Source organism: Cydia fagiglandana, chromosome 1, assembly GCF_963556715.1.
Source record: "Cydia fagiglandana chromosome 1, ilCydFagi1.1, whole genome shotgun sequence".
In the NCBI taxonomy this organism is placed as follows: domain Eukaryota; kingdom Metazoa; phylum Arthropoda; class Insecta; order Lepidoptera; family Tortricidae; genus Cydia; species Cydia fagiglandana.
The window spans coordinates 23,180,332-23,194,501 of NC_085932.1; the positions used below are offsets into that span (position 1 = coordinate 23,180,332).

The 14,170-nt window shown below is 36.3% G+C and overlaps 1 protein-coding gene and 1 long non-coding RNA gene across 2 annotated transcripts in view; both read left to right on the plus strand.

The window, feature by feature from the left end:
• Positions 1-14,170, plus strand: part of LOC134667803 (uncharacterized) — a 433,239-nt gene that overhangs the window by 255,226 nt on the left and 163,843 nt on the right. The window lies entirely within an intron of this gene.
• The window catches only part of LOC134667154 (PAS domain-containing protein cky-1-like), a 120,343-nt gene that overhangs the window by 93,309 nt on the left and 12,864 nt on the right, over positions 1-14,170 (plus strand). The window contains exons 7-8 of the mRNA XM_063524464.1: positions 4,630-4,814; positions 9,287-9,393. Of these exons, the coding sequence (XP_063380534.1) occupies positions 4,630-4,814; positions 9,287-9,393 (292 nt within the window). The remainder of the gene's footprint in view (positions 1-4,629; positions 4,815-9,286; positions 9,394-14,170) is intronic.

Sequence of the window (14,170 nt, forward strand, 5' to 3'; positions counted from 1 at the left end):
CCTAAAAGTTTTTAAAAGATTGATCAAGTGTGTATATTGCCAAAATTCCTACACTCTTAATTATATCACTTTTAGCTCATCAAAGCGTTTTTCATATAACTAGGTACCTAAAACTAAAGGTATCAATAACTAGTACATACCATAAAATTTTGTCCAATCATGTCATAACTAACGAACATAAAAGATAAAATCACTATTAAACGACTTAATTTAGATAAAAAGTTATTACAAATAATGAATCGGTAATTGGCAGTGAAAGGTATGGTGAGTCGTGACGTGTAGGTGACGTCACGAGCTCGTCGTGCGCACGCCGCGCCACGGCGCGTGCGCGACGTAGCCGAATTCAGCGACACACGACTGATCGATCAATGACGACAGTTTAGCTTCGATTGTAGAAGAATATTGATTTGAAGACGCGTTATACATTCAAATAAAAACAAGCTAACTGCCCGATTCGAACTTTAAGATACGTCAAATATGGATTAGATATGTCAGTGTAAAAGTGCCTTTTTAATTTGAAGAAAATTCACTTTTGACACTGACATATCTAATCCATATATCGTAGGTATGTATGCGTAATATTTGACGTATCTTAAAGTTCGAATCGAACCGTTAGTCATTGGTGCGGCAGAAACGAACTGATATTCTGCAGTATTCGAACGTCAAGATATTCACAAGAGACGACACGTACTAGATCCATTCTAGATACGTTCTCTTTTGCAGCGCAATTCAGGCAACCAATGTCACTTTTACGTTAGATAGAGTAAGATATCTATTAGATGTGAATTGGATCTCTAAGTCATATCCTGTGGAAATCGTTCAAGAGTATCTCCAGAATCGCGCTAATGTCAAATTTGACAGGTTAGATCTTAAACATATCGTTATCGTATCTTGGTGATGTCTAAAAGATATGTAATAGATGTCTATTTCAAAATCCGAATCGGGCCCATTGATGTATGTTGCTAAAATATTCTGAAAAGCTGAATAGATGCGCACTGCAGTTTATGTACGGCCAGCTGAAACACTGGATGGACTCTATGCGTGTGTATTTCAGCAAAAGATGTACCCAGTAAACATCACGCACATAATCGGAACAATAGGCTTGTGGTTATTTAGGAGGAGGATGCGATTTAAAGCCAACACGTAGAGGCCCTCACGACGATATTATGAAACGTAAGGGGTGTACGGACTATTAAAATTCCTGAAATTTTATAGCGCAAGTTTCACATCCGTCATTACATTAGCTACGACGTCGCCGTAGCCATTTAAAATGTAGATTTAATTATTTAATTATATGTACCTACATTTTATTATGTATTTGCGATAATAAGTGAATGCACATAGACTGACTGAGAAACTTTTTAAATTCACTCTTTTTCAACTTCTTAAATTTTATATTTAAGCCAGATACATACTTATTTGTTCCTAGCAATTCAAAAGTCATCAACCAAAAAAATTTTAATGGCACCATTTCAGATAAATTCAACAAAACAATAGACACCATAAAACTTAATTAACACGAACCAACTCTACAACATAACAATATGTCTATGGGACGCGTGGAGTCGTGATTGACCGGCGTACGCGCAGGCCGGTAAACTCCACAAACCGTTATAAAGGATTTAAAAAAAATGGAACATAGTATAAGATGAGAGGTGTGTCCTGACGTAACTTTTCGTGACTGACTCTCGTGACTCTTCTGACCAGACTTGGCTCAGCCTTCGTATTTAAAAGCAAATCTACATTCTGCACTCGTATTTTTATTTGAAAACGGTCAAGTGATTTGTTTCGTGTTCGATTTTTACAAATGTATTTTTTTTTATAATTTAAAGTGGCTGTTTTAAAACGTTAAGGCACGAGACACGTCTACACGTACAATAAAGTTCTAACATACGTACCTACCTAATATACATATGCCATTGCCTACACGCCATGGCCCGTGTTCGTTCCCATAGGTGAAGGTGATGTGATGACAGATTTTATTAAATTCGAAGATTTACAAAATTTTGCTTATGTTTATGAATGTCCAAAGATATCGTTTCGTCATCGTATTTTCTGTTTTATCAACAATGAGTCAATCTTACTGCCTATACCTAGTCCCATTGTAAACACTTGTGCTGTGAACCTTAAATCTTCGAAATAAAAATATAAAGCCAGCTCCTAACGCGTCAATAAATTGAATCATAAAACCCCAGCATAACTGTCAAAGCTACTGTCTTTACCGACCCACACATGACACGGGTCACTCAATTTTATCAGTCATTAGAAAGCTGTTCATTGTTCACCTCATGACGCGTGTAGGTATGTTTGATGGATTCGGGCCCGACTGATAGTGTCTCACGATCGATCGCCCTGTACGTTACTCAAATCAGGCCCTGTTATGAAATCTATGGATATGCAAACTGTAATGTAGGCCATATGGTCACACAGAAATGCTCTCTGTAAGTTTTTACAACATCACTCGTATATTGCAAAGTTTGTCTTGTCGTTTATGTTGCTGAGGTGTTACTTGTACATGTCAGTCATGTTATTTTTTATCCATTGTTTTAATTATTTGTTTTGTAATGCATTGTTTTGTTTGCTAGCTTAGATTTATTAAACCCTTTCAATTAGTTTATAGTCTTTAATTTTATTTCCTTTAGCCACAAGTTAAACTTAGTATGTGACAACCGAAACATTAAGTGAACTTGGCCTTTAGCTCTGTAACGGCATCCTTTCTAACTCAAAATTGCGAGGTTGAACTTGACATAATATATTTATACTTTCATACTTTGAACTTTGGAAAGGCAGATACTTTTTAGTAAATGCTGCTGTAAAACAATGTCTTAAGTAATAACTCTCAATAATTCACCCTATCAAACTAGTCGCAAACACTACGTTGTTCCTTTTAAATAAGGACTAAATTTAAATTCAACTTAAAATGCGATAAGACGTTTGAAAGTTGTTCTTCAACTGCTGCATTTATAAGGCATGATATAATCTGGCCTATAGTGGAGCTATTTTATTACATCTTGTAAAATAGATTTAGTTTTTATGCAATTGTTGCTCCGTTTTACGCACGGCATCAGGCACCTGCAAACCTAAACTTTGTAGTATGACTTGCTAAAACTATCTACAGATACAGATTTGCAATTAGGATAAAAAAAGTTATGTGCCTTAATCGTCTATAAATGTGCTTTCTTCTTTAGCTACTATGGTCAATATGGTCATGCTTTTTCTGTTTTTCCGCCTGCGGAAAAATGACTGGGTCACGTGTGGGTCCTCATTCTTTTATGTTTTAGATATTTCAATGTAAGTACTTGTGTTAAGTAATAATCGTGTAGGAAGAGCGATTTCAGAGCTTGTACCTACTCAATAAGTAGTCGATATCGTCCAAGGCCGAGTGAATCCGGATCGTTTGGTGAGCGGCCGAGCTGTGAACTATTGTGTCGGCGTCTCGTCTAGCACCGCTTAAGAATGTCAAACTGCCACGCCCTAGCCTTTTTAACAGGTCATAGTGTAACGACGAGAAATGAATTGACTGTTTGGGACGGTTAAATCTGGTGCAGTTTTGAAATAAGTAGGTAGGTAAATCCTTTTACATACATACATATAATCACGCCTATTTCCCGGAGGGGTAGACAGAGACCACGGATTTCCACTTGCTACGATCCTGACATACCTCTTTCGCTTCCTTCACATTCATAACATTCCTCATACACGCTCGCATCCTTTTATTGGATCTAATCGCCGGCGTAAAACAAAAAAATATGTGTGCTGTGCGAATTATGTAATAAATAGCGGGTGCGGCAGTTTTTCTTCTTCAAGCGTAGAAAACGACGACTCGTCATTAAAATTATATGCCTCATCCTTATTGCAGTTTACTCGTATCATCGATGGCCTATATCATTGCGAGGCCGTCGAAAACAAAATGGATCCGGTTCAGCATATGATATCATTCGGATTAAACTTTTTGCCCCTTCCAATCTGTCGGCGATGAATGCGGGTCTTATTATGTCTGTCGTATTTGTAATGATGGGTATATAAGTTTTATTAATAGGTATAACAGGAAGTTACCACCATATCGCACGCTATTTAAACTTATGTACTTACTTAAGTACAGAAGTGAAGCTATTCGACTACAGAATGTGATGCATAGTTGTTTTCCTTCGTATTTTCTCGGAAACGTTCGTATTTGTGCATGACATACTACTTCAGTCAACGTCAGTACTTTTTGTACCGAGACTGACTGAAATAGTAAGACACGTTCGTACGTTTCCGTGAAAATACGAAGGAAAATAATTATGCACCACATCTGTAATCAAAGAAACAGAAGATGTGACTAGTTAGTCAACTCTATAAATTTGGCGACAATGTCACTAGCTACCTGTTGCAAAACATTCACAGCAAAGTGCCCCCTGATAGTCTACTGCATTAATATGAAAATATGTACCATTGAATTTAAAGATAAAACCAATATCAGACGTCACACTCGAGGTTTTGAGTATAGCGGATAAAATATTTATATTTAAAATTCCCATCACTCCTCGTAGCAAATGCATATTCATGGCGTTTTCTAATTGGAGTTCTCTTTATACTGTTGATATTCAACCGATGTTTTTTTTTGTTCAATATATGTTTTTTATTCAGGTAGTGCTAGTGCGGGGCCACTTCGTGTCGTACCTGCCGTTGTGCAGCCGCAACGAGCCGGTGTTCCTGGCGGCGTGCACGCCGCTCGCCATGCCCGAGACGCGCGAGTGCGTCGTGCACGGCGCCACCAACGTCTTCACCACGCTGCACACCATGGACATGAAGATACTACACATCGACGCCAAGTAAGCTATAGATTTGATGACAGGTGGCTCTAGTGCGGGGCCACTTCGTGTCGTACCTGCCGCTGTGCAGCCGCAACGAGCCGGTGTTCCTGGCGGCGTGCACGCCGCTCGCCATGCCCGAGACGCGCGAGTGCGTCGTGCACGGTGCCACCAACGTCTTCACCACGCTGCACACCATGGACATGAAGATACTGCACATCGACGTCAAGTAAGCTATGTTTGTAGGACACTTTTTAACGTGAGATTAACTGTAAGACCATCACTATTTACCTAATCACGTATAGTCTGAGGATATTTTGCGTTCAGCTAGGTCAGTTGTTCGATGTAACACACTAAATATACACATGTAGGTATTGTAGGTATGTAACAAAGTAGCCGTTTCGTTTTAAAAAATATATATGGACGGCTACAAATGAGACTTAATTCAAAAAAATAAAAGAGCTAATGATATGAACGTAAATATAGGTAGGTATGGCTGCTGGCAGAGATTAGCTTTCGGACAATTTTATTCTTATGACTCTTATAAACGTAATATATTTAGCCCTCTTACAGCAGCTTTAAAAACTTCCTAAAAATAATAAAATTACAGAAATATAGACAGTCAAATCCGTGTTTACAACGCAAACTATCTAAATAGGTAACTAGTACGCCTTATCCGCCTTTCTCCCTTAAGACCTCCTACTAAAACGGAGCCTTACATTCCCGGTACTGGTTCAAGGTTCCAGGCACAATAAACAAAGGTTATTGATGCGTAAGTCAGTGCTACTGTCCATCAGAGGCAGGCAGATGTATGACAACATATCTATTGAGGGCATTTCATATTCATGAACCGCGTCACCGCTCCGGCGCTCAATGGCATGAAATAATACCAGTTGAAATGATATGCAATGGCAAACAGCGGTCAGGCTTTGTCACCCGTTGACGGCACAAAAAGGGTGGCAGCATACATTTTACGAGTAAAGAGATTGAAATTCTAGGTAAAAACAAGTTTAGGATACACCGAGATTATTCTGTCAGTATTCTCCAAGTATTCTCTCATGCGTAGGTAAATATATGTGCATACCTAGTTACTTGTTGTCGATATTTAAATAAATAAAAAAATATTTTTGTTTACGTGTCAAACAAAATAAATCATGGAAATTGCTTCATCTCATCGATAGGTAACTAACTATAATGGAATTTGAACTATAGACGGTCAAGCAAATCTTGTCAGTAGAAAAAGACGCGAAATTCAAATTTTCTATGAGACGATATCCATTCGCGCCTACATTTTTCAAATTTGCCGCCTTTTTCTACTGACAAGATCTGCTTGACCAGCTATACCTACTCTCAAAATTAAGCTTTAAGTATTTTAAAGATAACTTAAGGGCTCATTTAGATGTCGCGCGAACTCGCATGCAAGTTTATTTATATTGCGAACTATTTAGGTTAGCAAGCGGGTTCTCGCACCGTCTAAATGAGGCCTTAAGACCTATCCTAATAAACACCTATATTTATTATTAAATAAAATAAATTGAAGACCAGAATCATCCCATATTATACCGGGTGTGGCCTGTAACACGAGCAAATAATTCAAACATAGATTGTACTCCTCAAACGGTGACACATCTGTTCAACAACTTTTAAAAATTATGAAGTATTTAGATTCCCTATTTTTCATACAAAATAAATATTATCTTCAATGGACGCCATTGCGACGCCATATTATTGTGATTGACGTTTCTTGTCACGCCTTAAACATAACAAAATTCGCAATCCATTGCGTCTGAGAATAAACTTTAAAGTGTATTAAAAATCAAACCCAAAGGTTTTTTTTTAAAGTCGCTGAACAGATGTACCTAGTTACCTAGAGATGGTCAGTATGAGGAGTACAGCCTACAGTTTAATTTTTTGCTCATATTACAGGCCACACCCGGTATAAACAAAACACCTTTTGGGTTTGGAATGCAAATGCAAAATAACACAATATGTAAATAGCTCGTCTGACTCGTCTCCAGTAGTATTCACATTTGTAGAAAAGATGCAATTTACTAAGTGGCAACGTAGTCCTTATAAAATAATAAAATACATTGTCACCTCTCGCTTTGTTAATGAAATGTAAACATTAAGCCTGTCACCTGCTCGGAAGTGTAACTTTGCATACAATGACGGAGTTACAAGCTACCGTGAAACTGTATAAGCAAATACGAGCATGACAAGCGTTTTGTTTGCTTTGAGAAACGAGTTACTTCAAGATCATGAGCGGTTCTTAAGGCTTTTTAATACTGGCCTGTAAGTTAAAATGAAAGGACCTTTAAATAAATATAATAATCCTATTTAAACAAGAAGAATAAAAAAATGCATGTAACATTGTCACCAATAGAAAAATACTACGATTTGCACTGCCAAAACCATATCAAGACGCTAAAAGTTTTTGAACTAAAACTGGCCTGCTCAGTAGGTAGGGATCCGACTATAATGAATTCCGAAATAACGTAGGTACCTGCTTGTTTTTGTTAGCAAGGTAACCGCCATATGACTTAAGCACACGTCAAATCCTGAAGATTATCGCACATAACCACCAGTAAATACCATATTGTTGCGTGTGCTATAAAGCCTATAAACAACAATCATTGTTCTGTCTTCGAGACATTATGTTCATTTCAAATGAGCAAGTGCCTCATTATAAATAAAATCTGACATTAGTTATTGTCTCTGCTTGACTTGTGTAATTGATACAATTGTATTCGCAGTTCGCCTTTTAGAGACCCGATTAGACCAGAAGCGACACCCTCTGCACCCTCGACACCTTATTAATTCAGGCGCCATGTGATTGCGCACTTGCCGCCCTATATTACCCAAACACATTTTTTTTCTGAAATGTGCGGAAATTTATTTATTTATCGTATGGCTTCGTTACATGTCACTGGACACAAAAATTTATTAGGTATGCTAACAACTTATAATTAAAATTTCGCCCTACTCAGGTAAGCAGCCGCTTCGTCAGCCAGTATATTGAAGTCATTCACATGGCCCATATATGTTGTGCGCGGAAATATAACCATTAGATTCATAATAATAAGTAGCTACAATGATTAGGTATATCCTAGATTGACGCAATGATTTTATAAGCTGTTAGCTGTTTGCATTTGTCTCAACTGCTATCAATGGCACTTGACTGAAGTTTAAATATTCTTATAAAGGAGGTCATGGATACACAAACCTTTTATTGTTGGCTTGTAATTTCGAAATATTTATTTCCTTCTATTAAATGTATTAACGCATTTCTAGTATCTAATGTTAACATATTTAGTAGTATTCTTGTTAAGTGTTTTAAGATAACCAAAGCTTGTGTTGTGATACTTGAAAGATCTACAAGGGATAAACAAAGAGTAACGTCTCAGGGTTATTAATTATCTCTACCTACGTTTAGTCTGTATTAATAAAATCTGTATAAATCTGTCTGTGTGTCTGTCTGTATAAATGATATTTGATTTTGATTTGATTAACTCCCATCATTTACTAAAATAATGTCACTACTTATGCCAACGTTTTGCAGTGGATTTTATGTAAGTACTGATTGTAGTTAGTAAAAAACAATTTAAAAAAATCTGAATATGTAATCTTAAATAAGCTATACACTAAAGATATAAAAGTACCTAAATACGCAAAGTTTAATAAAACACTAACTACAAGGTTCATTCTCGGAGCTTACTTAAACAAAAATGATTGATTTAGACATTTCAACCTTCGCTTTCGTAGACTCGCCCAAGAATTGATAGTTTATCAAAATGAAACAGATATTAAGTAAGACAGTTCATTACAATTTTGACAAATATAATTAAAGTGAACTTGACACTGGCTAAACAAATATCTGAGGGGTCATCATCATCACATCGATCAATCAACTGGCCTTGCTCTGTTCTTAGTTCTTACAATAACTTTAATTTGATAGTGTTAGTGTTTGCATTGAATAAAAAGGTCCAATTTAATTTAACTTTAGATTTTGTTCTTCTATAAGTGTATTGTTTTATTGTTAATTCAAGGTTCAGATGCTATTACTTTTGCCTGAATAAGACTTTAGTAATATCGTAGTAGATAATGATCAATTAAGATCATCTAATACATACCTACATAAAATTAAACTAAGTACTGTTCTAGAATTGCTCAATGTTCATTAATTGCACTGCCTATAGCTAATTACCTACCCCAACACTTCAACCTAAAACCCGGACACTGATCAGTAAAGGATGACTCACGATAGACCGGCCCGGGTCCGGGCCGGAACTTCCAGCGCTTCGTTTTCTATGGAAAGCATCACGCGATCATCTGTCATAGAAAAGTAAGCGCCGGAAGCTCCGGCCCGGATACATCTAAGTTTAACGTGAGTCATCCTTAAAATTTAATCGGTTCATCTATTTTTATGTAGGTTAGTACAATGTCGATAAGTGCGACGATCGTAATTATAATAAATTATAAATTGTATTGTCCAGTAGCGAGTGGCACCTGGGCTGGGACAGGAGTTCGCTCCACGGCGTGAGCTGGTACCATCTTCTACATCCCGACTGTTGTAAAGAAGCACAGAGCAAACATCGCCTAAGTGAGTATACATTATATTTTATTTATTGTACCTATACTTTACTACAAAAAATGGACAGCAGCTTCAATTAGTATTATGACAACTGCATAGCTGACCATCCAATGTGTTTCGACAAATTTTACGAAGACAGCGTCAATGTTTTAATCATATCTGACCACCGCCTTCACGTTAATTAGATGTCTGGACTGGATCTTTATTAGAACAAGTTGGACAAAGCTGATCTGAAATTATAATCGAACACGTAGGTACTTACCTAAAAATGTTATTAAGATATAGGTAAGAAATGTAACAAATGACCGTTTTTAAAGCAAAACTTGGCGTTTCGTTAGTTATCCCGGTAATTAATACAAACAGCGAACAAATTAACTGACGAGTCATATCAAAACCGCAAAACTGCACAAAGCTCACTTACTCAGTCGTTCAGTTATTTTGTGTCTACTTATCTACAGTAATCTCTTCGCAGTAAAGAGAAAATACAAGCAATATAATAATATCTTAATACCAATCTCATGATCATTATCGATAACCTACGACAACATAGAGCGTTTATAATAAACGGTATCCATAACCACTTAAGCCAACCTCACACGGACTAGTGAAAGCGAGATGAGGCTGAAACCGCGCGTGACAACCGTGTGTGAACGCTTACATTACACTACGTGAGCGATTAAATCGAATAAATCGACAACTCGAACGAACTGTCAAAATAAACACACGAAACTAAACCCTAACGCTTATATATTACGTGTTAATTGAAACGTTTTTGAGAAACGGTTGCGCAGGATTCGTGACTCTCCGCTTGACGGAAGGTTTGCAGCTAGGAGCAAATTCAAAATTAGAACACTTTCTTACGTTTGGAACGTGAAGATGTTCTTCCGAGGTCGAGTGACAGGGGACTCAAGTCGTGCTTCAAGAAAAATAACATGCAGATATACCGGGTGTGGCCTGTAACATGAGCAAATAATTAAAACATAGATTGTACTCCTCAAAACGGTGACACTGTTGAGGAGTACAATCAAACTTGCTTCAACAACTTTTAAAAATTATGAAGTTTTTAGACTCCCTATTTTTCATACAAAATAAATATGTATTAACAAACTGCACAACGGGACTTAATCGCGTATTTAAGTTTTAAGATTTACCTCCGACGTTTCGAGGACGGCGTTGTCCCCGTGGAAGATGTTGATGTCAACTTGAGCCAGTCTTCTCCGAGACCACGGGGACAACGCCGTCCTCGAAACGACGGAGGTAAATCTTAAAACTTAAATACGCGATTAAGTCCCGTTGTGCAGTTTGATAATGTTTAATAATCGTGAAAGTTTAAATCAGTGTTAAATATGTATTATCTTCAATGAACGCCATCGCCATGCCATATCATTGTGATTGACGTTGCTTGTCAAGCCTTAAACATAACAAAATTCGCAATACATTGCGTCTTTGAATAACCTTTAAAGTGTATTAAAAATCAAAGTACAAGTTATTTTCAAAAGTCGCTGAACAAATGTTGATCAGTATGAGGAGTGTACAGCCTACAGTTAAATTTTTTGCTCATATTACAGGCCACACCCGGTATTATAATACCTATTAACCTATAAGACTAACTGAGGTACCCTCTAAGGAGTCTAAGGTTGTCATTGATTGAAAGTGTGCCATTCATACTTTGCGAATATTATTATTTATTAAACTTTATTCCATAAAATACGCTTAATGGTGTTCTATAAATTACCATGTTATTAATTTATAGAATACCGTTCTGTTGTGAACCAAAGTGAATAGCTTCGGCCATCGAAGCTGTACGTCAGCTTAACCCCTAAACCACCCTGTCCTCCGAATTTCATAATTCATAATTCATAATACTTTATTGCGACCATGGTAATATAGGTGTTACACAATATTATAAGCAGTTTCACATGGGCCCTGTAAGGGCAAAGCAAGGATGTATGTACATACTAAAATTACGCTAGATTATTATATAATTACACAAAATTCTTAAAGTCAATTGAAAATCGTAAAAATTGTAGTCATTAGAAAAAAAAAATTAAAATTCCTCCAAATTCATCATTTAGATGTCAATAAATCAATATAATTAATTAATAATTCTTTATAAATTTTAGACAAAACAAAATAACAAAACAATGCAGGCTAAGGTCAATTATTATATGCAATATCAAATTCATTTATATTATCTTTATAAAACTCGTCAACTGAGTAATAACATTTCTGTATTAAAATTTTCATTATTATATTTTTGAACCTAGTATTGTTATTTTGTTTTAATATATTTGGGGGTATTTTATTATAAATTTGGGCACATCGGTAATATGGACTTTTTTTGAAAATAACAAGGTTCGCTTTTGGCAACGCTAACTGATACCCTGTCCTTGAATTATAATTATTACAAATCTGATTCTTTTGCACGAATAAATTATAATGTTTCCTAACGAACATGATTGCTTCCAAAATGTAGAGGGAAGGCAGTGTCAGGAGGTTATGTTTTATAAAGTGTGGCCTTGTTGTTTCTCTCCTTCGAATATTTACTAAAATTCGGACACATCTTTTCTGTAGAAGAAACAGATCGTGTGCATCAGTGCTCTCACCCCATAAGATAAGTCCATAACGTAGCCAGGAGTAGGCATATGCGTAATATGCAGATAACGATGCTTCGAAATTTGTATTAGTTTTGAGTACACTAAGGGCATATATGAATGTGGATAGCTTATTTTTTATATTTTGTACATGTGGTTTCCAATCCATTCCACTATCGACGGTTATGCCCAGAAGTTTGAACTGGTCAACTTGTTCAATAGTCTGGTTATTTAGTTTGAAGTCTATTTCTAGTTCTTTTTTTTGATACGGTTTAAACTGGACGATCTTAGTTTTACTTAGATTGATATCTAATTTATGATCTTGTAGCCATTCAAAAATTGTGTTAGCGTAATTTTCTAGTTTTTTATGACATTGACATTTCATGAGTAGGTATCATCATTCACTTGCCCTTGTCCCATTAACTTGGTTCAGCATAGCTTGTATATTTCTTCCATATAGGTACCTTGACGCTCGTCTTCTTACCTGCGTTCTTTTCATATCATTTTCCGGCCTCCTAGCGGTAGTGACCCTGCCTACGATTGGCCTACGAAGCAGGAGGTCCCGGGTTCGAATCCTGGTAGGGGCATTTATTTATGTGTTTGTTACAAATATTTGTTCCTAAGTTATGGATGTTTTCTATGCATATACATAAGTATAATGTATATATGTATATGTGTATATTATACATATATACCGGGTGTGGCCTGTAACACGAGCAAATAATTAAAACATAGATTGTACTCCTCAAACGGTGACACTTTTGTTCAACATCTTTTAAAAAACATTAAGTATTTATTAGACTCCCTATTTTTCATACAAAATAAATATTATCTTCAATGGACGCCATCGCCACGCCATATCATTGCGATTGACGTTGCTTGTCAAGCCTTAAACATATCAAAATTCGCAATACATTGCGTCTCTGAATAACTTTTAAAGTGTATTAAAAATCAAACTAAAAGTTATTTTTAAAAGTCGCTGAACAAATGTTGATCAGTATGAGGAATACAGCCTACAGTTAAATTTTTTGCTCATATTACAGGCCACACCCGGTATATCATCGTCTAGTACCCACAACACAAGTCTTATTGAGCCTACTATGGGACTGTCGATCAGTGTAAAATTGTCCTATAATATTTATTTAATTATTTTTATTTTATACAATCATAAGGGTTACCGCTTTTTAATTAATAACAACATTACGTAATTTAATTATTTATACTAATGTACATCAATTATATTATTATAATAATATATTATATCGTTTTAAGCAGACCTATAAAATGTTTGGTCCGGATCGCATCGGTAGAAAAGTCCTATTGTTACTTATCTATAAAATCCTACCTAATAATATGTTTACCACAGTCATGAATTCATGATTCTCCGATTTGATTTTATGTAGCATTAACTCAAGCCAAAGCCCTTGCCTTCTTAAACGGCGTTGAACTCTTGTTATTTTAGTGATATATAACCCTAAAGTGACACCAGTATTAAATTTAGTCCATTAAACTAATCCAATTCCAACGAACCGTAGGTGCTGCTGTCAAGTGCTAAGAATAACAATTAGTTATTTCGACGTCTATCCATATCATTACACCATTAGTTCCACGTACAGCGTAGGTTGGTCTCAGAAAACAGCAAATCAAATACACTTTAGCAATATGTACATTCTCGAGCAAAATAAGTGCCCGAAGATAAACAAGCTGGCAGTTAGGCCCGAGCACAATCATAGCAGTCGTCAATCTCTTCTTGACTCTAAAACCAACAGTCGAGATTGCACAAATAACCGTCTGGCATTAACCCTCATTATTCCTCGACAAATGTACTTACACGCATACACCCTTCTTACTACTTCTTGCTTCAACATAAGGTGTTTTATCGCTTGTCAGTAAGAACGTAGTTGTTAAAAACTTAATGTGGTTGCAATCGATGCATCGGAGCTCGAGTCATCATTCGAATGATTCGATAATGGTGAGCGACAAGGACGGGTCTGTGTGCGGTGACCTTTGTGAATGATATGCCGTATAGTACTATTGTTCATTTCTATCCGACCATGTTTTATTAATGGTATAATATTATTATAAAAAGACCAATAACGAAGACTGGTTCCCAATTCCTAGTTGTACGATTACTCATGATATTTTTGGGTTCCATAGTCAACTAGGAACTCTTATAGAATAACCCACAAACA